Source organism: Molossus molossus, unplaced genomic scaffold (genome assembly GCF_014108415.1).
Source record: "Molossus molossus isolate mMolMol1 unplaced genomic scaffold, mMolMol1.p scaffold_m16_p_31, whole genome shotgun sequence".
NCBI lineage: Eukaryota > Metazoa > Chordata > Mammalia > Chiroptera > Molossidae > Molossus > Molossus molossus.
This window is the reverse complement of record NW_023425368.1, coordinates 1,119,825-1,142,964: the sequence shown is the minus strand read 5'-3', so window position 1 is coordinate 1,142,964 and position 23,140 is coordinate 1,119,825. Positions and strand designations below refer to the sequence as shown.

Below are 23,140 nucleotides of genomic sequence, written 5' to 3'. Positions count from 1 at the left end.
GGAGCACCTTCGGGGTGCCAGGCCTGGTCCCGTCCATCGACTCCTCTTGGGGACCGCAGGCGGCAGGGCCGGTCATCACTCAGGTTACGGAGGGGAGACCAAGGCACAGACAGGCTGAGTGGTCTGCATAAGAGCTCACAGCCGGAGGACAGCCAGGCTGCCTGGGCTGGAAGCGGTGTCCTGGGACCCGTCGGTGGCCGGCCAGGCGGGGAGCAGCCCCTGGGTGCTCCCAAACCTCCCCGCCCTGGACGACGACCGAGACAGAGGATGGACCGCACATTCTGGAGAAGGATCACCGACTTCCTGCCAATAGCAGAGAGCAGTGCCCCGAGGAGATGCCACTGCGCCCCAAACATCCAGGCCCCGGGAGGACGGGCCGCGCGCGTGGGCTGGGTAACGTCAGGAAGGAAGGACACCGTGGGACGACGCAGGGAGGCCAACAGCGGGGAACCGGCGCGGGAGCATCAGTGGACGTGTCCTGCGGAAACAGCCTTCGGAGTGATGCTTGGTTCCCAGGCCAGTGAAAGGCCTGCTGCCCAGTGGAATGACCGGGTCCCCCCGGCACAGCAGGGGCATGCGGTCCTCAAGCCCCCCTTGTCACTTTCACTCGGACGTGAGCCCGGGCTCGAGGTCTCTGTATGCCGAACTCCAGTTCCTTCTTTTTTTTGATCCTCACCCGAGGACATTTTTCCATTTTTTGTTCAGAGAGAGTGGGAGGGAGAGAGAGAGAGAGAAAGAAACATCGATGTGAAGGGACACATCGAGTGGCTGCCTCCTGCCCGACCAACCAGGGCCGGGGACAAACTGCAACCGAGGTACGTGCCCTTAGTGGGAACCGAACCCGGGACTCTCCGGACCGCAGGCCGACGCTCTAACTGCTGAGCCACACCGGCCGGGGCCACAGTTCCTTCTTCAAAGCCTGTTTCAACAGCCAGTACTTCCAGGAAGCCCTGCTGCCGCCCCCCACGAGCCTGTGCGCCCAGAGGCGTGGCCCTGAGCCCGGCCCCTCGCAGACCCGCTCCTGGTCCTTCCCGGGGGTTCCCACAGCGAGGAAGTTGGGAAGTTGGACTCTTGCTTTCCAGCTGCCCGTGCAGTGAAGGGTGGTCATGAGATGTGGTTTGGGCAGATGAGACACGAGGGCACGCGGCGTGGGGGCCCCTGGGAAAGATTTCACTTGGAGAGAGAGAGACTTAGAGAGTGCATCCTGGTGCAATGTGTCCCCCTCTTCCTGCGGAGGGTCTGCTCTGAGGATGTGACGTTTGGAGCCATGGCTGCCACCTTGTGACCGCGAGGAAAAAGCGAAGAAGCTTGCAGAGAGGACACTGACGCACGGGACAAACCCCGGGGGGCCCCTCTGGGCTCGCCACTGGGGTCTCAGCCCCTGTGGTGGGGTTTTCATGTTTGGAAGCCAAAAGCTTCCTAATGGACATTTGGAGACTGCAGAAGGGTAGTTGGACAGGTCGACGGCACAGGAGAAGATACTGGAAAGTGACCAGCAGTTGGGATGCTAAGACTTTCTGATAAACCAAGCAGCTCCAAGTTCTGTCTGGGTTGGGAAAGATTCACCCAGACCCGTACTCGTCCTGCGACTTCTCATGGGCAGGACCCGGGAGCCCAGGTGACACAGACCTCGTACGACCTCCCATTTTCCCAGGAAGCTGGGACCACAGCCCCCTGTCTCAAGTCAGTGCAGGCCAGAGAGTTGAGAGCTAAGCCCTGGCCCGTTTGGCTCGGCGGTTAGAGCATCGGCCCGAGAACCGATGAGTCCCGGGTTCGATTCCGGTCAAGGGCATGTACCTCGGTTGTGGTTTGGTCCTGGCCCTGGGCAGGGTTGTACGGGAGGCAACCGATCGCTGTCTCTCTCCCATCGATGTTTTTCTTGCTCCCTCTCTCTTCCTCCCTCCCACTCTACCTGAAGATAAATAGAAAAATATCCTCGGGTGAGGATAAAGGGAAAAAAAGTTGAGAGCTAAAGAAGAGTGGTTTTCGAGGTCTTAGCCAAGACGAGTTCCCTGCTGACCACGCCGCGGGCGCCCTAAGCACCCCAGCCACAGCACCCCAGCTACTCCGGAGTGCAGTGGCCGCAACTAGCCTGTTATCTGGACAGAAAGACACACGACAGCCAGGAAGTGGCTAAAAAGCCCACGGAAGTCAAGAAGGCCCAATTTCAGACATCGATGGTGTGAACCTCGTGAAGGAATGTATCTGTCCAGGACTCCGGTGGTTAACGGGCGAGAGGGACAATCTCCGCATGTCAGGGCGGAGCCCTGTGTCCTTCCCTCTGAGTCAGCCCTTCTAAGGAGTTCCTGGTATCATCTTTCGACCAATGGGCTGAGACCTACCCAAGCTGTGCAGCTACATCCTCATTTGCATACGCACCAGCCAATCAGAGCCGCTCCATAAACACCAGTCAGGATACGTGATTCCGACCAATCAGGAAGGCACTCTTTGGACCAATCAGAACTCTGTGACTTGGATTCCTCATTTGCATAAAAATGGACCAATGAGCAATGGGGGTGGGAACTTGCTCTATAAAGGGTGGCCTCCCATTTGTCTGGGCGGAGTGCCCACAGGTCTGCAAAATGCTGACTTGAGTAGTATCCCTGCTCTTCCCCCTCCTCAGAGGGGCAGTTGCGTGGACAGGGGGGCCTGGGACACGGTGCGGACCAGCCCCTCGGGGGCCTGCGGGGAAGCAGGGGCCTAGGTCTGGGCTGGAGACGCTGATCTTTGGGTGCACCCGGCTGCCTCCAGGACCGAGCTCCTCGGCGGGTGGGGTTCCCACTCTGCGGGAGCCAGGCAGCAGGAAGTCTGGCTCCTCGCGCTGAGCTCTCAGGGAGGGCTCTGAGACTTCTCTTTCCTCCACGTGTCCCCGGACTCGGGGGGTGCTGCTCCCCAGCTGACTGCCATCCTCCCCTGTGGACGTCGCCTCGCTTAAACCAAGCCCACACGCCTCCTGACCCTCAGGGGCGCTAAGGCGCCCCTTCTGAGGTGGGGAGACACTCACACGCTCTCTTTGCCCCCGGAAGGGACGCGTCCTGCACGGTCCCATACGCCTGGAGGTTGCTTGCAGACAGATGTGGTGATGGAGGCGCTGGGCAGGAGGCCCCACCCACATCATTCCCCGTGTGAGTCAGCCAGGCTGCGGACGGTCTGAGGGGCCAGGGCCTGAACCCCAGCTGGCTGCTTTCCTCAACGTCTCCATTCTTCCATAATTTTTTAGTCCCCCCATCCTCCTCCTCTATCAGAGCCCGGGTCCCACCACATGGCTGGCCGCCCCAGGCCACCGTCCTGCCCCCCACCCCGGCCGGGGCAGCGGCCTGGTCTGGCGATAATTTGCTCGTTTGTAGTTTCCCCACACAGACATTTTTCGGTGCAATCTGTGGCTCCCAGGCCCGTCCTCCCCCCACCCCCGCTCCCGTCTACAACTATATTTATTCCTTCCTGTCTGCCTTCAGGAAGATAGCTTATCTTCAGAAAGATAACCAGCCTGGCTTCCTGTCTCCACGGATTCCCCTTTGGCCCCGGACTCCAACACACACACTCTCGCTAATGAGCGGCTCTGGGGGTGTCTGAGTTTATCAGCACGAGTTTCAGCTACAAGGTGCTCACCATCCTCCCGCCCTCCCTCCGGCCGTCCCCCCTCATCAGGAGAAGCTCAGGATGACGGGCCACCGGCGGAGACGGATTTACGGGTGTGAACGCAGGTGATGCGGACAGCCGCCGGCCACAGCTCACAACAGCCAGGGCTGCGTGGGGCCCCACGCCATCCCCCACTCACACAGCCCACTTGGGGGAGGCACGGTTTTCTCCCCGCGCAGAGGGATTCGGGGATGAGGTCAGGGTCCCAGGCCGGCACGGTGGAGGGGCTGGGCTGTGGAACTCTGCCGTCGCACGGGGCAGGTCTGTCCGCGGCCACCGAGGGAGGCCAGAGCTCCTCCAGGGCCCTCTGCACCCTCTCTGGGGACGTGTCCTGCCTGGGGCAGGTCCTCCCGCCCTGTGGCACCTGGAGGCCTGAGGCCCACCTGCTGTCTCCCCCACGGCGCTGTGCCTGGGAGAGTGGTCAGGGCAGGGTCCTGGGCCTCCAGGAGACAGGGAGTCCAGGGAGAGCGGCGGCCTCAGGCACCCTGCAGCCAGCCTCAGCCACGAGCCTGTCCCGGCCCTGCCTGAGCATCCGCGACCCTGCGAAACAACGTCCCTGTCTCCCAGGCGTTCCCGCAGGCCCCACTGGAGCGGGAGGGTGGGTGGCACCTGCTCTGCCCGCCACGCACTCAAGGCGCCCAGAGTGGGGCCGGCTCCCGGGGGCGCACAGAACCCTCCGTCCGTGGCCTCGGCGAGTCCCTGCTAGAGGTGACAAGGACGGGGCCCAGGCCGCAGCGAGAGGCCCAGAGCGGGGCTGCCGGAGCGGGAAGGCGGAGTGTGGGGGGCAGGTCTGGGGCATGGCAGGGCCCCCAGGTGAGGGAACGGCCTCAGCGACCTGGGGGACCGTGGGTGAGCCCCAGCTGCCGGAGGGGAAGGGGCGGGACCGCGTCTGACCCAGGGACAGCGGTTCAGGCTGAGGGGCAGTGATGGCCACGCTCTCACCGCTCAGGGAGGCACCCGGACGCCCTCCAGGAGCAGAAGGTGGGCCGTGACCCCGGGCCCAGGCCTACGTGGGTGTGAGGAGGAGGTGCCTCTTCCAGGGTCCTCCCGGGCCGAGACAGGTGCCTGGCGCTTCCTTCCGTCCTGGAGGGAATGGCGGCGGCAGCCCCGCACCCCTGAACCCGGCCTGGACTGTGGTCACCACCCTCCGGGTCCTGTCTGCCTGCTCCTCGGACTAACCTGCCCTATAGAAGCAGGTGGAATGCTCTTCTTTCGTTATGAAAACAAGGTACGACTGGCTCGGCGTAACACGAACCGTTCTCCAGCAAAGAGGCATTTTGTGTGCTCAGCACGTGGATCCCCGCGCCTGTCCCTGATTTCGAAGCACCCTCCTCACCCCAAGGGACCCCGCACCCGCCAGCAGCCGCGTCCCGGGGGAATATTCCTTTTGTTGTTGCTGTCCATCCTTACTGCAGGGTTTTTAGGTAGTGGAAGGGAGGGAGGGAGGGAGAAAGAGAAACATCGACGTGAGAGAGAGACATTAATAGGATGCCTCCTGCACGACCCCAACCGGGGCTGGGGATCGAACCTGCAACCCAGGTACATGCCCTTGACTGGGAATCGAACCCAAGACCCTCTAGTCCACAGGCCGACGCTCTAACCGCGGAGCCACACTGGCCAGGGCGGTTTGGCAGTGGGGTGGGAAGAGATAAGTCGAAAATGTATCTGCATGTAAGCACACCCCACGGACACAGACAGCAGCGCGGTGGAGGGGGAGCGGATGGGAGCGGGGAGGAGGGGGTCGGTGGGGGGGGGCATCTGTAATACTTTCAACAATGAAGATAAATTAGACGGGGTGCTGAGGTCGTCGGTGTTGTCACCATTCTCTGGGCCGACCGAGAGACAGGACCGAGGAGCCCTGCCCCGGGTATCACCACGACAAGGGGTCCCGCGGTTCTGTCGCGCGTGCCTGAGATGAAGGGGGCCTGGGAGAGGTTACTGAGCAGACCGGCCGTAGCTGTTCAGACCGGCGGAGGGACAGAGGGGGCGAGAAGCCCAAAGCCCACCGCACGGTAAAGAATCAGCGATGCTTCCCCTGCGACACGAAGGGCCGAGCGGTGGGCACAGAGCTGGGAGGAAGAGGCAGAAAGTGAGAGAGGGACCTCGCCCGGGGTTGGGGTGGAAGGGGCTGGGTTGGTGGGCAGACCAGGGTTCCTCCCATTCATGGCCCAGGCTGTGGTTTGGTCAAATCCGTTCATCACTCGCTCACTGTAGGCGTGTCGGCTTGGATCAGACCTTGTGCAGAGAGGAAACACTTTATCTCAGAATGCATGAGATAACCCCGGGCGGTCGACGGCGGAGGGATGGACAATACGGACCAGAGTGGTGGGCCCACCGGAGAAGCCGCGGGAGGGCAAGGCGTCCTCAGACCCTCTGATGGACCCACTGAGGGCAAGAGGAGGCGGGGGGAGGGGGACGCTGGGTCTCCCACTTGGGCACTGGCTGTGCCATCCATCACGTAGAGATTGCCGGAAAGAGCAATTTGGGGGAACCATACAGTTGGTCGGGGCACCCTGGGTCTGACCCGCTGCATGGAGCCCTGGCCCCTGGCGGCCGTCGGCAGGCACAGGTGACACCGGAGAGCCGGCAGGAAGACTTGGGCACGCAGCCCTGGGGACTCTCCCTTTGCCTCTGCCGAGACTCACCGTGCTCTTCTTTGGCTTCAAAAAATTGCAAAAGCAACATACACTTGGAAAATGGAAAATGCTGAAAATGAAGAGAGAAACCCCCTTTTCCCCCACCCACTGCCCTTGTAACAGGGGGGCCTCATTATAACCGCTAGACACTGCCGTCAACAAAGAGAGAGGCAACACCAGACTCTCCTTCTACGGACGGTAACCCAGCCAGGGGACGTACTCAGAGGCGGGCCCTCTTCCACTCTAGGGGAAGATAAAGACAATATAAAGTAATGGTGGAGAGGGGATGGGGGAAACCAAGGTTTCTGCATTTGGTTCTTGCTCCCTACACGTGAGGCAGTGTTCTGGGGTAGGGGGGGCCTGGAAGGACAGCCAGCCTCCGCACGCGGGTTCGCGCTCAGCACCCTAGGTTCCCACAGCACAGGCCCAGGAGCCGCGAGCATCGGCTTCCTCATCCGTTCCTCCGGAACGTGGGCCCTGGGGACACGGCACGAGCTGGACGCATGACCTCGAGCAGGGCTGGAGGTCAGGGGCGGCGGCACAGAGAGGGCCAGCGAGCTGCCCAAGGACACACAGGGATTCGTGGGAAAGTTCAATGGAAAACTTAGACACCACGTTCTCGGGGGTTTCAAAGGCAGCAGCTAACGATGCACATGGGCCTCTGGGCGCAGAGCCCACCCCCGGGGTCAGAGCCCACCCCCGGGGTCAGAGCCCACCTCCGGGGTCACAGCCCACCTCCGGGGTCACAGCCCACCCCCGGGGTCACAGTCCACCCCCGGGGTCACAGTCCACCCCCGGGGTCACAGCCCACCTCTGGGGTCACAGCCCACCCCCGGGGTCACAGCCCACCCCCGGGGTCACAGCCCACCTCCGGGGTCACAGCCCATCTCCGGGGTCAGAGCCCACCTCCGGGGTCCGAGCCCACCTCCGGGGTCACAGTCCACCTCCGGGGTCACAGTCCACCTCCGGGGTCCGAACCCACATCCGGGGTCAGAGCCCACCTCCGGGGTCAGAGCCCACCCCCGGGGTCCGAACCCACCTTTGGGAAAAGCCTCCGGAGCCAGTGACCAAGGCTCCCTGGAGAGAAGAGCGGGCCTGGGGGGGGGGGGGAGGCGCCCTCACGGGCTCACCGCTGGCTGCGCACCCTGAACTGCGTAACCGCGTGCCTGTGCTTCCCGCCACCAGTTCCTACTGCACGGAGCTGGGGAGTCAGAGCGCCTGAGAATAGTGGCGACGGACACTGGCAAGCGGGCGTCACTGCCACCCTTCTGATTCCGTCCCCCAGAAAACACTGGCCCCCCAGGGGAGAGAAGGTGAAAACTCGCACCGTCCTTACCCTCCCCCACAGGTGTTCATGGACACGTCCCTTCCGGCAGAGGGCCAGCTGCCTGTGTGGCTTCTGCCGGGTCGGAGAGCCACCAAGAGCAACTCCTACTGCAGGGTTGGGAGCGACGCCCCTCGCTTCTGGGCACTCCCCCCGAGGACGCTCCTCGCTCTTCCTCCCTCTGTGTCCAGGGCTTTGGCAGATCCTGCTGTTCTGTCTTCTCCCTGCACCTTGAGTCCACCCACCTCTGTCCCCACCTCTTCACCACCCACAACATCGTCCCACTGGCCAGATGACAGCAATGGTCTATAACTGGTCTCCATTCGTCCTTCCGTCTGTTTTCCTCCAGCAAAGGTCATCACATCATGTCGCACTTCTGCGTAAAGCCGCCCAGCACCCCCCAGCCCACATGTGAAAACTTACAAACTCCTCCCACAAAGCACAAAGCATCTGTCACCCTCCGCTCGACCGTCTTCCAGTTCACCGCTATTCCTGCATTCAGGCTCCCTGTTCACCTCAGGGCCTTTGCACTTGCTGAGATTTCTGTTTCAACCCATGAGTCCTTCCTCAGAGAGATCCTCCCTGGCTCCCGATGCAAAGCTGGCCTGCCCCAATCTGACCAAGAGACTGCTGCTTTGTTCCACAGCCCTGACCGCAAAGGGGACTCCGGCTTATCTGTCAACCTTGTTGTTATTGTCACTAATTAGACTTTAATCTACATGAAGTCACAGTTTGTGCTGGTTTTCTTGTATACCTCCAGATCCTTAGCCCCCTGGGAAGTCTGGACAGGTAGATGGGTGGATAAGTAGGTTGGTGGTTGGGTAGATAGATGAATAAATGAATGAATGGGCTGATGATTGGGTGGATGGATGGATAAGTGGATAAGTGGATGGGTGAGTGAACGGATGGGTGGAAGAAAGGATGGGTGGGTAGATGTATGGATGTAGATGGTGGATGTGAGTGAATGGGTGGATAAGTAGGTAGGACTGGATAGATGAGGGGTGGTTGGATGGATAGATAAATAAGTGCATGAATAGACAGATGGATGAATAAATGGGTGAATAGATGGATGAATGGTGGATGATGGATGAGTGGGCAGGTGGATGGGTGGGTGGATGAATGGGTGGATGATGGATGAGTGGGCAGGTGGATGGGTGGGTGGATGATGGATAGATGATGGATGAGTGGGCAGGTGGATGGGTGGGTGGATGATGGATAGATGATGGATGAGTGGGCAGGTGGATGGGAGGTTGGATGAATGGTGGATGATGGATGAGTGGGCAGGTGGATGGGTGGGTGGATGATGGATAGATGATGGATGAGTGGGCAGGTGGATGGGTGGGTGGATGATGGATAGATGATGGATGAGTGGGCAGGTGGATGGGTGGGTGGATGATGGATAGATGATGGATGAGTGGGCAGGTGGATGGGTGGGTGGATGATGGATAGATGATGGATGAGTGGACAGGTGGATGGGTGGGTGGATGATGGATAGATGATGGATGAGTGGACAGGTGGATGGGTGGGTGGATGATGGATAGATGATGGATGAGTGGACAGGTGGATGGGTGGGTGGATGAATGGGTGGATGATGGATGAGTGGACAGGTGGATGGGTGGGTGGATGAATGGGTGGATGATGGATGAGTGGACAGGTGGATGGGTGGGTGGATGAATGGGTGGATGATGGATGAGTGGACAGGTGGATGGGTGGGTGGATGAATGGGTGGATGATGGATGAGTGGACAGGTGGATGGGTGGGTGGATGAATGGGTGGTTGGATGAATGAGTGGGCAGGTGGATGGGTGGGTGGATGATGGATAGATGATGGATGAGTGGGCAGGTGGATGGGTGGTTGGATGAATGGGTGGATGATGGATGAGTGGACAGGTGGATGGGTGGTTGGATGATGGATAGATGATGGATGAGTGGACAGGTGGATGGGTGGGTGGATGAATGGGTGGATGATGGATGAGTGGACAGGTGGATGGGTGGGTGGATGAATGGGTGGATGATGGATGAGTGGACAGGTGGATGGGTGGGTGGATGAATGGGTGGATGATGGATGAGTGGACAGGTGGATGGGTGGGTGGATGAATGGGTGGATGATGGATGAGTGGACAGGTGGATGGGTGGGTGGATGAATGGGTGGATGATGGATGAGTGGACAGGTGGATGGGTGGTTGGATGAATGGGTGGTTGGATGAATGAGTGGGCAGGTGGATGGGTGGGTGGATGATGGATAGATGATGGATGAGTGGGCAGGTGGATGGGTGGTTGGATGAATGGGTGGATGATGGATGAGTGGACAGGTAGATGGGTGGTTGGATGAATGGGTGGTTGGATGAATGAGTGGGCAGGTGGATGGGTGGGTGGATGATGGATAGATGATGGATGAGTGGGCAGGTGGATAGGTGATTGGATGAATGGGTGGATGATGGATGAGTGGGCAGGTGGATGGGTGGGTGGATGATGGATAGATGATGGATGAGTGGGCAGGTGGGTGGGTGGATAAGTGGGGTAGGTGATGGATGGATGGAGTCGCTCAGCCTACAGTGAGACCACTAGGTGGGAACTTGAGACTCCATTCCTTGCGTAGAGAGTGTTTTAAAAACTTACACGGAAACACCTGTAAGGTTCTCTGTGGAAATAGCCCCAGGTTCTCCGCTCTCTGACCTCGATCCCGCACCCACAATTCCAGAGCCTTCCACCCCGTTCCGGGTGGTAGAGGGGACTCTGAGGAGGAGAGCGACCGGAGTGGCTGGCCACAGCCGACAAGGCACTGGTGTGTCCTGACCACTCCACTCCACAGCTCCGAGCCCCGACATGAAGGTGTGGGAGGGGAGAAAACCCGACTGATTCTGAAATGGTCTCCGAGTCCAGCTCTCTATTCTCTTTAATTCCATTCGCATTGCAGTGGGGCGGCCTGAGCCACCAGCCGCCTGCCGGACAGCACCCCACCACCTGCAGTGGAGAACTGGCTTGGGGACGGGGTGCTGGCACGATACCCACACCTCTGCATCTCATCGCGTGTGCCGTGGATGCTGAACTGACGGATGAACGGCTGGCTGGGCTGCACCCCCATGGCACGCCCCCAAATGGGTCCTGCCCAATTAGGGCAGCAGCCGGTGGTCAGCCTGTGACTGCAGGACCCACCCAGGAGCCACGCACATCCACTGCCTGGGTCACTGTGGCATGTGGGATCCATGGGCCACCTCGCTGCCGGCCCTCCATCGCCTCTGCCCAATCCCCAGTCTGGATAGGTCGGTTCTGGGATGCAGGAGGCTCCCACAGACCAAGCCCTGCACCCGGCACGGAAAAGCTCAGAGGTCCGAGTCCTTGCAACACACTTTGTGAGGTGACGACAGTGTTACGACCAAAAATCTGGGCATCCCTGGGCGGTCTGGGGCCGGAACAGCTTCGCCGTGGGGGGCGTGTCTGAGGGTAAGGGCTGCCTTCCGGCCGGCCGGGCCTCACACTCGCGCGCAGACACGCGTGTGGCTGAGGGCCAGGTCTGCGTTGTGATGTCCTTTCTCTGCTTCTGTGTCCTCCTTCCACGTGACAAAGACACAATTTAAAGGTCGCTGTCAGCGGTACCGTGACTGATTCAAGGCGCTGGCAGTGGCCAGAGAGTGGCCAACGGCACAGTCCTTACTCTGAGGTCCTCCACAGTCAGTCGCAGCTCGTCAGCGAGGCCCACAGCTGTCGGGCTCCCTCCCCACGGACTCAGGGCCCCCCTACACTAGGTCTGAGCCAAATGGCCCTCCCTCTATGGGCCCAGGTCCTGGCACCGAGCAGGTGGTCAGGACACATGGAAAACCAAACCAGCAACCCAGAGCTGGCAGGGCCTTGGAGGTCATCCGGTCCAACCTTCTGTGACAGTCTGGCCAGAGGATGCCCACTAGGCTTGATTCCCTCCAGCAGCGGGGAGCTCACCACCTCCCTGGACAGCTCCGTTTCGTCACAGCACAGGTGCCATGGTCCCACACGTCTCCTGTCGGCCAAGCTGCGGTGTTCGTTCTCATTCTTACCGCTCATACTGCACACACACGCCCGGCCACGCGGTCCTTTCTTGGCCCGGCTCAGTCAGGTCAGGCCCTTCGCCCCTCCTCTGCGGGAAGCAGCCCGGTGGAGTCGCCCGTCCCAAACACTGAGCGCGTGCACACGGGCCCTCAGGCGCACACCCCGCGGCCCGCAGGCAGCTCTGGGCTCTCTCGTGGGGGACGGCCCTGCAAAGGCCCCGCCTGAGGGCGAGCTGCTGCCCGGACCCTGCCGGCTGTCAGGGGCCCCTTTTCCCTGAGCCCCCGGCCTGGGCAGACCTCAGGTGTTCCCTGACTCGCAGGCACCCTCCCTGCTAGAACGAAGCTGAGCATGACCTGCCCAGGTGCCCAAGGTCCACGGTGACAAGCGGCCTCCTGCTGCCACGGAAGCAAGTCACTTGACCCAGAACAAGACCCTTTAAGGGGGGCTGGGGTCAGGCATGGCACCCTGGGGACCACTAGCCTCTGAGCGCCCTTTGTGCCGGTGGCCAGCCCACGGCTCACACGTGGCCGGCCGTTCACGGTCAAAACGTGGGCAATCTTGGCAAGATCTGGAAACTCTGCCTCCAGAAGGGGCACCAGCTTGTCCGCTGGGCACGGTGTACCTGTCCCAGCACGTCTTGTGTGTGAGAGCAAGGTGGTCCGGACGGGTCAGCACTGACCAGGCACAGCCAGCAGTGCCAGTCCCTGGAAGGTGCCCCGAAGCAGACAGGTGTCCAGACCAGGACTCCTGTCCACGGCAGCCCGTTCCCAGCGGCTCAGGGTCCACAGTGGAGGAGGGTGAACGAAATGCCCATCCACCGCGTGGAGAACCACTCGGCCTGCACAGGGAGGGGCGTCCTGACACTGCTACGGCCTGGATGACCTCGGGGACATTGTGCTGAGTGAAATGACCCAGACACGGCACACACTGCGCGATCCCACTCACACGAGGCGTGGCCGTCGGATCTGTGGAGGCAGGAAGTGGGTGGTGGTGCCGGAGCGGGGGAGGGGTGGGGAGTCGCGTTTACTGGGGACAGAGCTTCAGCTGGGAAAGCGAGGACGTTCTGGGGAGGACGGTGGGGACGCTGTGCGACAAGGTGACTGTGCTCAGTGCCACCAAGCTGGGCACCTAGATGTGTAAGATGGTCGACTTCACGTGATAGACATTTTTCCACAATAAAAAATCAGAACGACGAGAGGGAATGAGGCCCCGACACGCCACAGCAGGGCTGAGCCTGGGGACTTTGACAGACATGCCCGGCCCAACCCCAGTGCAGAGACCACACGCTCGGACTCCGTTTGCACGAAACGTCCGGGGGGCAGGCAGCCTGGTGGTGGCCAGGGGCTGGGGGCGGGGGATGGGGAGCGGCTGCGGACGGGGGTGGGGCTGCTTCTGGGTGATGAAAACATGGAACCAGACAGAGGCCTTGGCAGCCGGGCCACCGAACAGACGAAACGCCACCGACGTGTGCGCTTTGAGACGGTGATTTTACGTCCCGTGAACTCTAACTCAGTGTGAACAAAGAAATGAAACCAGGTTCGATTCCCAGGCAGACAGAGGAGACCAGGTCTGAGCTGCTCATCACAGACCCCACTGGGGGTCCCGCGTTGGGGCAGAGCCCAGGGAAGGGTGTCTGGATCCTCCCCCCGCCCGGACCTTCTCTGGGGAAGATGGGTCGGTGGGATTCCCAAGGGGCCCCACAGATGCCCATCCAGCAGGGCCCCCCGCCGTGGTCTTCCGTCCCTACACAGGCCGATGCTCACTGTCCACCAAGAACCCCCAGTCTGTCTGCTCTTCTCCACACCCTTCTGGCCCCCCGTGTAGGGACACTTGTGTCTGTGACCCAAACAAGCGATGGAGAAGCTGTGTTGGGGACGATACGGGCCGGAGAGGCTAAGCTGGCCACGGAAACAGAGGCCAGAAATGCTGCTCACGCCCCAGCTGTCCCTGGAGCCGCCCCACACCTGGGGGACCCGTCAGCCTCCTCCCGCCCCCTGAGCTAAAAGGAAAAGATGCGCTGAGACCCCAGGATGTCTCCTTCGGGAGGGGGGTTTCTGTGGGGGAAATTCGAGCCCGTGCCCACCCCACGCCACATCATCGGAGGTCCGGGTTCTCTGCAGGAACCAAGCACCCCCCTTTCGAATGGAGCCAGGAAGCAACCCCACCCCGTTCTCAAAGGCTCAGCCTGCCGGCATCACACTGTCGAGGGGGCTGAGCCTCGCTCCTTCCTACAACAGCCTCGGCTCAGCGGTACCGGAATATTCCCGGGCTGCGGCGCCCCCACACCGCCTCCGTGCCCGTGGCCAAGTGCTGCCATCCGAACCACCTGTCCTAACCCCCCACACAGGCCGGGCTTTCCTCCTCCTGGACGCTCAGCCCCTGGGCCACCCCAGAGGGGCGCCCGCCCGCCCACCCGCCCCCGGAGTACAGAGCCCTCCTCTCGGGCAGGTTCCCTGGGGCACGTGGCTGCCACCCTCCCGGCCCACGTGAGGGGGCACGGTGGACACCTGGGGCAGCAGCCTCGGGCCGAGCGCACCGTGCGGGAGGGCCGAGCCCCGGAGGCACACAGGTGCCTGGCGCAGGGCTGGCCGCGGTGGCGCCTTACCTGGCGGCGTCCAGGCTGTCGTAGGAGCCCACCGTGTAGTGCCGGAAGAGCTTCCTGCTGCGGTCCGCTCGCGCATCTGCACAGAGAGGGGAGAGAGGCATGGCTTAGACACGTCTCGTCCCTGACCGCCGGGACCACGCCAGGCTGCACCAGCCTCTCATCTGTCTGACCTACGACGCCCGAGACCCGCTCTCCTGGGGGCAGATCCGGGAGGGAGGCGAGGCCTCCGTCCGGGGCCCCGCTTTGCAAAATCCTGGGAACGCATATGAACCCCAAGGCTGGAGGAGCAGGAGCTCTGTTCCCACACGGGAGGCAGAGTCCCAGGGTCTCAGATCGTGGGGGGTGAGGGGGAGCACTCTGCACGGGAACACCCTGCCGTTCTGGCCGGAATGCAGAGCCCACGCGGCACGCAGGGGTGGTCCCCGCGGCCGAGGCTGCTGAGCCGGGGGCAGACCCGAGCGCCTGCGGATGACGACGTTTATTGTTATTTTCCTGATTACGGTTGCTTTCTCCGAAAGAAAAATAAAAAACAGCCACCACCAAACCATGATGAACGTCCTCATTAAGTCCCCTGCCTGCTTCCCTTATTCTGCGGCGTCGGACGTGAATTTCCCGGGAAATGATATCAACGGTGTAATTAGATTGAACAGATCACTCACTGCCGCAAAGAAAAGCCCACAGCGGCCCACGATGGGAGGCTGAACCATTCCTGCCCCTTACTGAAGCCTCCCAGACAGCCCCCTCCGAACCCTGGACAACACACAGAGAAATGGAGTGACTCGGGCCCCCGGGGGATGCTGACATCTCACTGCGCCGCGGTCACCGGTCACCTCTCTGTGGCCAGCACCCCTGACGCCCTTTCCAAGGTGAACTCCCCGGTGGGGGGCTGTTTGTGTGCCCAGAAGCAGCGAGGTCAGCGAAAACACATTCCCTTTCTAGGCAGACTGGAGCTGCCTTTGGGGGTTGGGGCGGAGCAGAGGTCCCGCCCAGCACTACATTTCCCAGCTCCCCTTGTACCCACGGCCATGTGACCCTTTCCGACCAATGGAATGTGAGCACATTCTATGGGGAGGGGTGTCCCTTCTCAGCTTGGCGTCTGTGGAAGCCAGAGTGCCCTCTCTGCCCTCTCTGCCCTGCCAGCTCAAAGCCGGGGCCCCCCAGGCCCTGGAGGTTGGTGGCATCCCCTCGACCCCTGGAAGCTGCCAGTTCCTGTGCACGGAGACGCTGACGTGAGCAGGAATGACATTTCCGCGGCGTGGTGATACATGCCCGCTAGGGATCCATCCATTTGTCACAGCAGCTAAGCTGTCTGCAGATGTGGAGCCCGGTCCTCTGTGACTGGGCCCCCACCTGCCTCTTCACTTTGTCCCAGTGGCTCCCCCTGTGGCTCAGATAGGACACCCGGGGATCCCTGAACAGTGACATCATCGTCATCACTGCGTCGCCGACATGGGTGCTTCCTGGGTGGCAGGCCCTGTTCCGGGCGCCTCTCCGGTGCTCACTCAAGTAACCCTCAGCACGCCCGGCGCGGGGCAGCCCCTCCGACTTCTCCATTCCCTGCCACCCCCCACCCCGTGGAGTTGGCCCCTCCGCCTCTGTGTCTCTGCCGACCATCACAGCAGCCTGGTCCTCACCGACACGCCCTGAGTCCTTCCCCTGCGCCACCATCTGTGGCCACCTGGGCTCATCCAGCCCGGCGACGGAGGTGGACCACTGGACCCATTTTATGGATGGTAATGGCCAGGCAAGGCCACCCCACTAAGTGGCTGGGCCGGGATGAGCACCTCAGCCAGAAGGTGGCTCCCTCGCCCAGGCTCAGAACCGCCAGACCACCCTCTCTGACCCCTGGAGCGCGTCTGAGCCCCCCTGCGCCCTGTGGCACTCAAGACTGGGGGCTGGCCTTACTTCTCTTTACCAGCCCCGGTGTCCAGCTCCTGTTCGATACCCCATGTAAATGCTCGCTGACCTAATCTAAACTATCCGCGGTACCACTAGCACATAAGGACACAGTGCACACCCTCAGCGTGGGCTCTGTGCGTGGGGCCCTCGCCAGGCTGGGCACCGGTCCAGCCAAGCTGCAAGCACCTCTCCGTGCTGGGCACCTGGGCCAAATGCCCAGATGTTCTGTCCTCCTCCCCTTCTCCCTGGCAGCCTGTGCCGCGCACCTGTTCAGTTCTGGTCCTCATTTACCAAGCCCACCTGCGGGCCGGGCCTACATGCAAGGATTAGGAGGAGACAGAGGGCTGGGCCTCAGCTCTGCTCTCCGGGTCTCAGAACCCCAGGGCTGGGGAGAGGGCGGAGCCTGAGGCCGCTGACCTTCCAGGGGCTGGGCTGAGGGCCCAGCAGCCACGTAACGGTGAGGAGGGACCCCATGATCAGGCCAGCCAGCCCTGCGGCACCTGTGTGGGACCACCTACATGCCAGGCCTTGGAGGAGTAAGTGGGATTTGAACCCCTGTGTGGATTTAAGCAGAGTAACTCACGGAGCCACTGAAGGACCCTGGGGACTGGCTCTTAGATGCTATTATGACTCTTAACTGCCTTTGTTTCTTAAGTCCCACATGGCCGCTCGGTGCTGGTTGCCAAGGGAACGGCAGGACACTGAGCGCTCCCTGGTGCAGGTCCCCGGGGGAGGTCAGAGGCCCTGGGTTCCGGGAGTAGAGAGAGTGTGCGGTGAACGTGTGTGTGTACACGTGTGCACACCAGGAGAAAAATGTCCCCACAAGGGGAATGCTCCTAGGCCAGGCCAGGCAGCCAGTGGCCCCAGACCTCGGCATCAGCCAGTGAAATTTTAAACGGAGGCGGGGTGTAGACCCACACGCTCACCAAGCCCTTGCTCAGGCGCAGCAGGCACCTCTCAGCTATGCATTCCCCTCCGCTCCAGTCACTTTAGGAGAGAAAGAGACCTTCAGGATATTCTTCTGACTACTCTGAAAAACGGCCACCACCCTGGCTTTCCTTGTCCTCTGGCTTCCATACACTTCTGCTCTGGGATACGACCTACGGGTCAGAAAAGGGTCCTAAGAGATACCATCACCATCATCACCACCCTCACCATCATCATCACCATCACCACCCTCACCATCACCACCATCACCATCACCACCATCACCAACATCATCACCATCACCACCACTATCATCACCATCATCACCACCATCATCACCATCACCACCATCATCACCATCACCATCACCACCATCACCATCACCATCATCACCATAATCACCATAACCACCATCATCACCATCACCATCATCACCACCATCATCACCATCACCACCATCATCACCACCATCATCATCACCATCACCATCAACATCATCACCATAATCACCATCATCACCACCATCATCATCACCATCACCATCACCACCATCATCATCACCATCACCACCATCACCATCAACATCATCACCATCACCATCACCATCAACATCATCACCATAATCACCATCATCACCACCATCATCATCACCATCACCATCACCACCATCATCATCACCATCACCACCATCATCATCACCATCACCACCATCATCATCATCACCATCACCATCACCACCATCACCATCAACATCATCATCATCATCACCATCACAATCACCACCATCACCACCATCATCATCATCACTGTCATCACCAGCATCATCACCAGCATCACATCATCACAATCACCACCATCACCACCACCACCATCCCTCCGCTCTGTGTAAGGAGGTGGGGGAGGTGGGTCTCTCTGTAGCAGACTTGGTGAAGGCCACTGCGCCCAGCCCTGAGGCCACATGAACTGCCCCACGGTGCCTCTCGGCTCTGCCCTCCCTTGCTGAGCCAGGCTGAGGAGGTCACCCTGCTGCTGTGGCCAACCGCCCAGAATGTCTCCATCCTGCAGCCATGTGCTTGAGGGGGGCTTGTCTCGAAGCCCCACAGTTCCGGGCATCGTTGTCCAGGGCAGAGCCCAGGGGCTGCTGCCCATCTCAACGTCGGGCAAAGAACAGGGGTCTGTTCTCTGAGGTTCCCCACTGCACAGACCTGGAGAAACGGGGGCCTTGAGGGGACCGGCAGCTGTCAGCAGATCCTGGGCCACTGTCCACCATTCTGTGGCTGTGGACACACACCAGGGACTGGCCTGGTCTCAGACATGCCCGGCAGATCCTGCCCGGGCTCCCGGGCACAGCAAAACCCTCGGAGGCCCCGACGAAAGGCCTCGGGGCGCACATCTGACTTCACCCTCCCCGCACTGCCCCACTCTGTCCCCCATGTGCACTGACGTGACCGGCCCGCCACGCCCGTCCCAGTCCCCGTGGAGGAGACAGTCCCCTTCTCCTGGGCCCTGCCTCCCTTGTCTTTTGGGGGACCACCCTTTCCCCTCCCCGCCCCCACCATCGGGCCCAGGCCCAGTGACAGTCCTGGGAGCCTGCTGGGCCGTCCTCAGGAGATGGGCACAGGACCCCAGCTTGGACAACGAGGTCCCTGTCCTGTTCGGGGGTCCTAGCTCATAAGGACACTGGGGTGGTTGCCTGGGAATGACACCCAGGGGGACAGCAGAGCAGCGGGGGAGGGGGGGAGCCCCGAAGCACCCACCGCCCGACGGCTCCGATGGCCCGGCGACGCGGTGGCAAGTCCTGCACACGGCCAGCCCACCGTTCAACCTCACGACCACACCGGTTTCCTTTTTGGCTTCAGACCATTTAACCTCTGCTGACAGAGCTCAGGGCAGCCCTGCAAGGCACCTACCCGTCTGCCACGGTGACCGGTGGCCGGGACACAGGGCCACACTGGCTTCGTGCTGTGGCCACCGTGAGGGGAGCGGGGCCTGCGGGAGCTGCCCACCCCACGCACATTGCGGCCAGACGGCTGCAGGCACCGCGCTGGACTCTCACCTGCAGGCGGTGCTGAGGGGCCGCGGCCCACGCTGGCCGCCTGGCCTGTCTGAGGTCTGGATGTGCAGGGTGATGACCTAGGCTTTCTGTGGGCGTGAGGTCCACAGACGTGGCCTGAGGGTCACAGTGGCCCATGGAGGGACACGCCCTACACCTGTGGCCAGCACAGGGCAGGGTCAAGGCCGAGGGCTGGGGAGGGGACAGACAGGCACAAAGGCCTTGATGCCAAGACTCCCTGGATCCTGGGGGTCCCGAGGGCGACCCCTCCACATTCTGGTTTTCCTCCTTCTGGGCATGGGGTTGGTGGATCTTGAAACTCATTCTGGAGATGGGAGTTTTTGTTTTTTTTTAATCCTCACCCGAGAACATTTTTGCATTTATCTTCAGAGAGCAGGAGGCAGAGAGGGAGGAAGAGAGAGAAAACCATTGATGTGAGAGACACATCCATTGGCTGCCCCCCACACGACCCCGATGGGGGCCAGAGACTGACCCCACCACCAAGAAACGTGCCCTTGAGCAGGACTTGAACCTGCGACTTCAGCCTGCAGGCCGATGGTCTTACTGCTGAGCCAAACTAGCCAGGGCTGGATGGAACATTAATCCCCAATGCAACCCCCCACATGGTTTCATAATTTTTTTTGCCCTTGGGCACGGCCACCAACATGCTTTGGTCTTTTAAAAATACATTTTCATTGATATTTTAGAGAGAGAGGGAAGGACAGGAGGAGAGAGAGAGAAACATTGGTTGGCAGCCTCCTGTATGTCCCCCGACGGGACCAAACCTGTGACCTGGGCATGTGCCCCGACGGGACCGAACCGGCGACCTTTTGGCGCAGAGGACAACACTCAGCCAGCTGAGCCACGAGGCCAGGGCAGCGGCAAACGTGTCAGAGATGGAGACTGTCCCACCGTGTGGGTCCTCTGGTGAGCTCCTGGGACGCCAGACGGCCGTGGCTCCCGGGGAACCAGACCTCTGTGGCTTTCAGCCACGGAGACAAGGGGCCTGTTTGTTGGCACGGCTTTGCCCAGCCTCGGCCGATGGAGGCAGACCACGCTCGGCCTCTCTGGCACCAGCGACCCGGAGTCCTGCCAGGCACAGGAAGGAGGCCAGGCAACGCCAGGCTAAGGCCGGGCCCGGCCCCCGTCTGGGAGAATTCCCACACTTCTAGGAGAAAGTGGAAAGCCACAGACAGACAGCGGGAACCCGTCCCACTAGACTCGACGGGCGCACGGCGCAGCGACACACACAGAGGGGGCCTCTCGCCCTGGCCAGTTTGGCTCAGCGGTTAGAGCGTCGGCCTGCAGTCCAGAGGGGGCCTCTCTGCTGACGGTACAGGAGGCAGATCCGAACAACCAGGAGGGAACTATTTACATGTCTGCTGCCTTAGCCTGCGGAGCCCCCTGACGGCAAGAACCAAGCTGTTGGAGCCAGGCCCCTCCTCGGCCAGGGCCGGGCTCCGTGTTTCCTCCCGGGACCAGGAGTGTCTGTGGTCGCACACAGCTGGGAGGCCGCAGTCACTCACTCTAGTCTGAACGAGGGCCGTCTCTGGCCTGGACTGTTGCGGTGGCCTTCCTGTCTCCGCCCCTACACCGTCCCTTCCCTCAGCAAGCCACGACTCGTCACCGAGCAACCGGAACGAGCTTTACACCTGTGAATCAGGTGACACCACTTGCCGCTCGATGTTCTCTGACAGGGTCCCAGCGGAATGAGTGTCACATCCTCCGGTGACACCAGCCTGACACTGTGGCCCTGCCTGCATCTCCACCCTCAACTCCAACCGCCGCCCCCCCCCACCATCGCGCTGCTCCGTCCGTGTCGGCCTCCGCTGTGCTCCTTAAACACGGTGAGCTCCTTGGCACCCCGGGCCCCTTGCTGCTGACCGACACGGGCCATCCCACGTCCTGGGGTCCGACCGTGCCAGGCGGAGGACCAAGCCGGGAGACGCACAGGGCTCCCCAGGCTGCCCTCCGGCGGACTGACCACCGAGCTCTGGTCCTGACCTTGGTGGTGACGGCGGGGCCGCCTCACTGCGCCGAGCCTGGCTCGCAGCCCCCGGACCATGACACGGACAGAGGGCGCAACAGCTCCAGGGGCTCTGGCTTCTCCAAGGGGGCCCCCACGGGCGCCTGGAGCTCACGGGTCCTGACGGCGTCACCCCAAGTGTGGCCTAGAAAATTCTACGTGGGAAAACCCCCGAGACTGCCCCTGGCAAGGAGCCAGGGCAGGCAGCGGGGGTCTGACGGCCTTTGACCCCGCGCCACTGTTTCCAGGAGAGGGAAGAGGACTCGGAGAACCGAGTGAAGACCAAAGTGCACAGACGGATTCGCGAGGACGGGAGGTCGGGCTGCAGGGCCGAGGCCGCTGCGCACACTCCAGCCAGTGAGCCAGGTCGGCGTGGGCGGCCCCTCGCCCCAAGGGGCCTGAGGTGCGAGAGGCCGCAGGCAGGCCAGTCCACCGTGAGCGGCACGCACCACCTCGCGGCCTCAGTTTTCTCATCTGCGAAGTGGGTGGCCGGCAGCACGAACCTTCAGCGGGAGGAGGGATGAACCGGCCAGGAAGTCCTGCTCCCGGGGCCTGGCCGCTGCTGTGCTTCTCCACACCCCTGGTCTGTCGTGTCCACACCCCTGTCTGAAAGTGTCCCTTCGTCCTCTGGGAGGGAGGATGGCCCCCAGGCATGTCTGTGCCCAGTACCTCTGCCTCGGTCACAGCTGCCCACTCAGGCCGCCAGACACTGTCCTGGGAATGGGGGCCAGATCGGACGGTCTCTGTTCTGTTGGGACTGAAGACACCCCCACTTGGCTCTGAGGCTGACCACACGGGAACACTTGGGGGGGGGCGAGCAGGGAGGGAGACTGAGGCCTGTGGCCTGGAGAGAGAGGGCAGCGCTGTCCTGGGTCCCGACAAGGCCCGGCTGCTGCCGGAACCAGGGGAGCTGGGCCTGTGTTCTGCCCCAGGGTCCAGGACAGCCCCCCACCCTCGGAGCGGAGTACCCGTCTCCACTGGCCCGTTCGCGCGGGCTCTGGTGTCTGACCGCCAGAAGGGCGCTGTGTTGGTCCTTCCGTTGCTCTGGTTGGGCAGAGAGGACCTCTCCGCGTTGCATCCCGGGCCTGGCTTGGTGGCCGGTCTGCGGCGGTGGTGCTGGTACCGGGCAGCGCGGGCACTGGGGGCTGTGGGCGACCTTCCTCCAATTCCTAATCCTGGCGTCCACCGCGACCACCCGCCGACACGCCGCGTGGTCCCCCCCACGCCCAGGGCTGCGCCGCCCTCAGCGACCTCTCGCCGGACAGCAGTCAGAAGGACCCGCGGAGGACACTGGGCACGAGATGAAGGCGAAGACGATGGGACCTTGGGCCAGGCTGTCCCCCGGGGTGGCGCACGTGTGGTAACAGACGGAGCTTCCTCCCCGCCCCCTCGAGCCACACCCCAAATTTACATCACTGTCAACAAGTACAAGTCCGGAAGGTGGCACCACCACCCACGCGTCCGGGGGCGGGTGAAAGGAAAAGGTTCCAGCCTGCAGTCCACGTGGAAGTGCCCCCGGGGCCCTGGGCAAGCCTGTGTCCTCTGACTGGTGACAAGAATTACCGTGCGTCCTGCTGGGGACTGGCGCACAGGGACACTTCCCGTGGGCTGAGGTCCCAGGCCCCGGGGGCCCCGGGGTCTCTGTCGGTGGGGATGACGGTCATCAGGGGCTGGAGACCCACAGGGCGCTAGCGCTCTGTGACCACAGCCAGCCCGGCAGCCACGGCCAGGCCACCCTGGGTGGGCAGCCCAAGGGAGGCTTCACCCGCAGTCACCGCTGAGCGCCACGGAGCGTGCGGTGCTGGTGGGACCGGCGGGGGAGATGTCCACGGGCGTCCGAGACCGGGTGAGAGGCTGGAGGCAGAGGCCGGGCCCTGGGTGTCAAGCCCCCCGCACAGGCAGGGACACAAGGTCCCAGAAGTGAGTCTGGCGAAGCAAAGGGCAGGGGCTCCGGGGACCCTGCCCGAGACCAGGCGAGAACCATCTCCGGGGCCGAGGCCGCGGCGCCA

General features: G+C 61.9%; 1 protein-coding gene across 2 annotated transcripts in view; it reads right to left on the bottom strand.

Moving 5' to 3' along the window:
• SHANK2 (SH3 and multiple ankyrin repeat domains 2) overlaps nt 1-23,140 on the bottom strand; it is a 306,758-nt gene that overhangs the window by 130,928 nt on the left and 152,690 nt on the right. For both annotated transcript variants that reach the window (XM_036281110.1, XM_036281111.1), the window contains one exon: nt 14,227-14,302. In XM_036281110.1, coding sequence (XP_036137003.1) covers nt 14,227-14,302 — 76 coding nt within the window. The remainder of the gene's footprint in view (nt 1-14,226; nt 14,303-23,140) is intronic.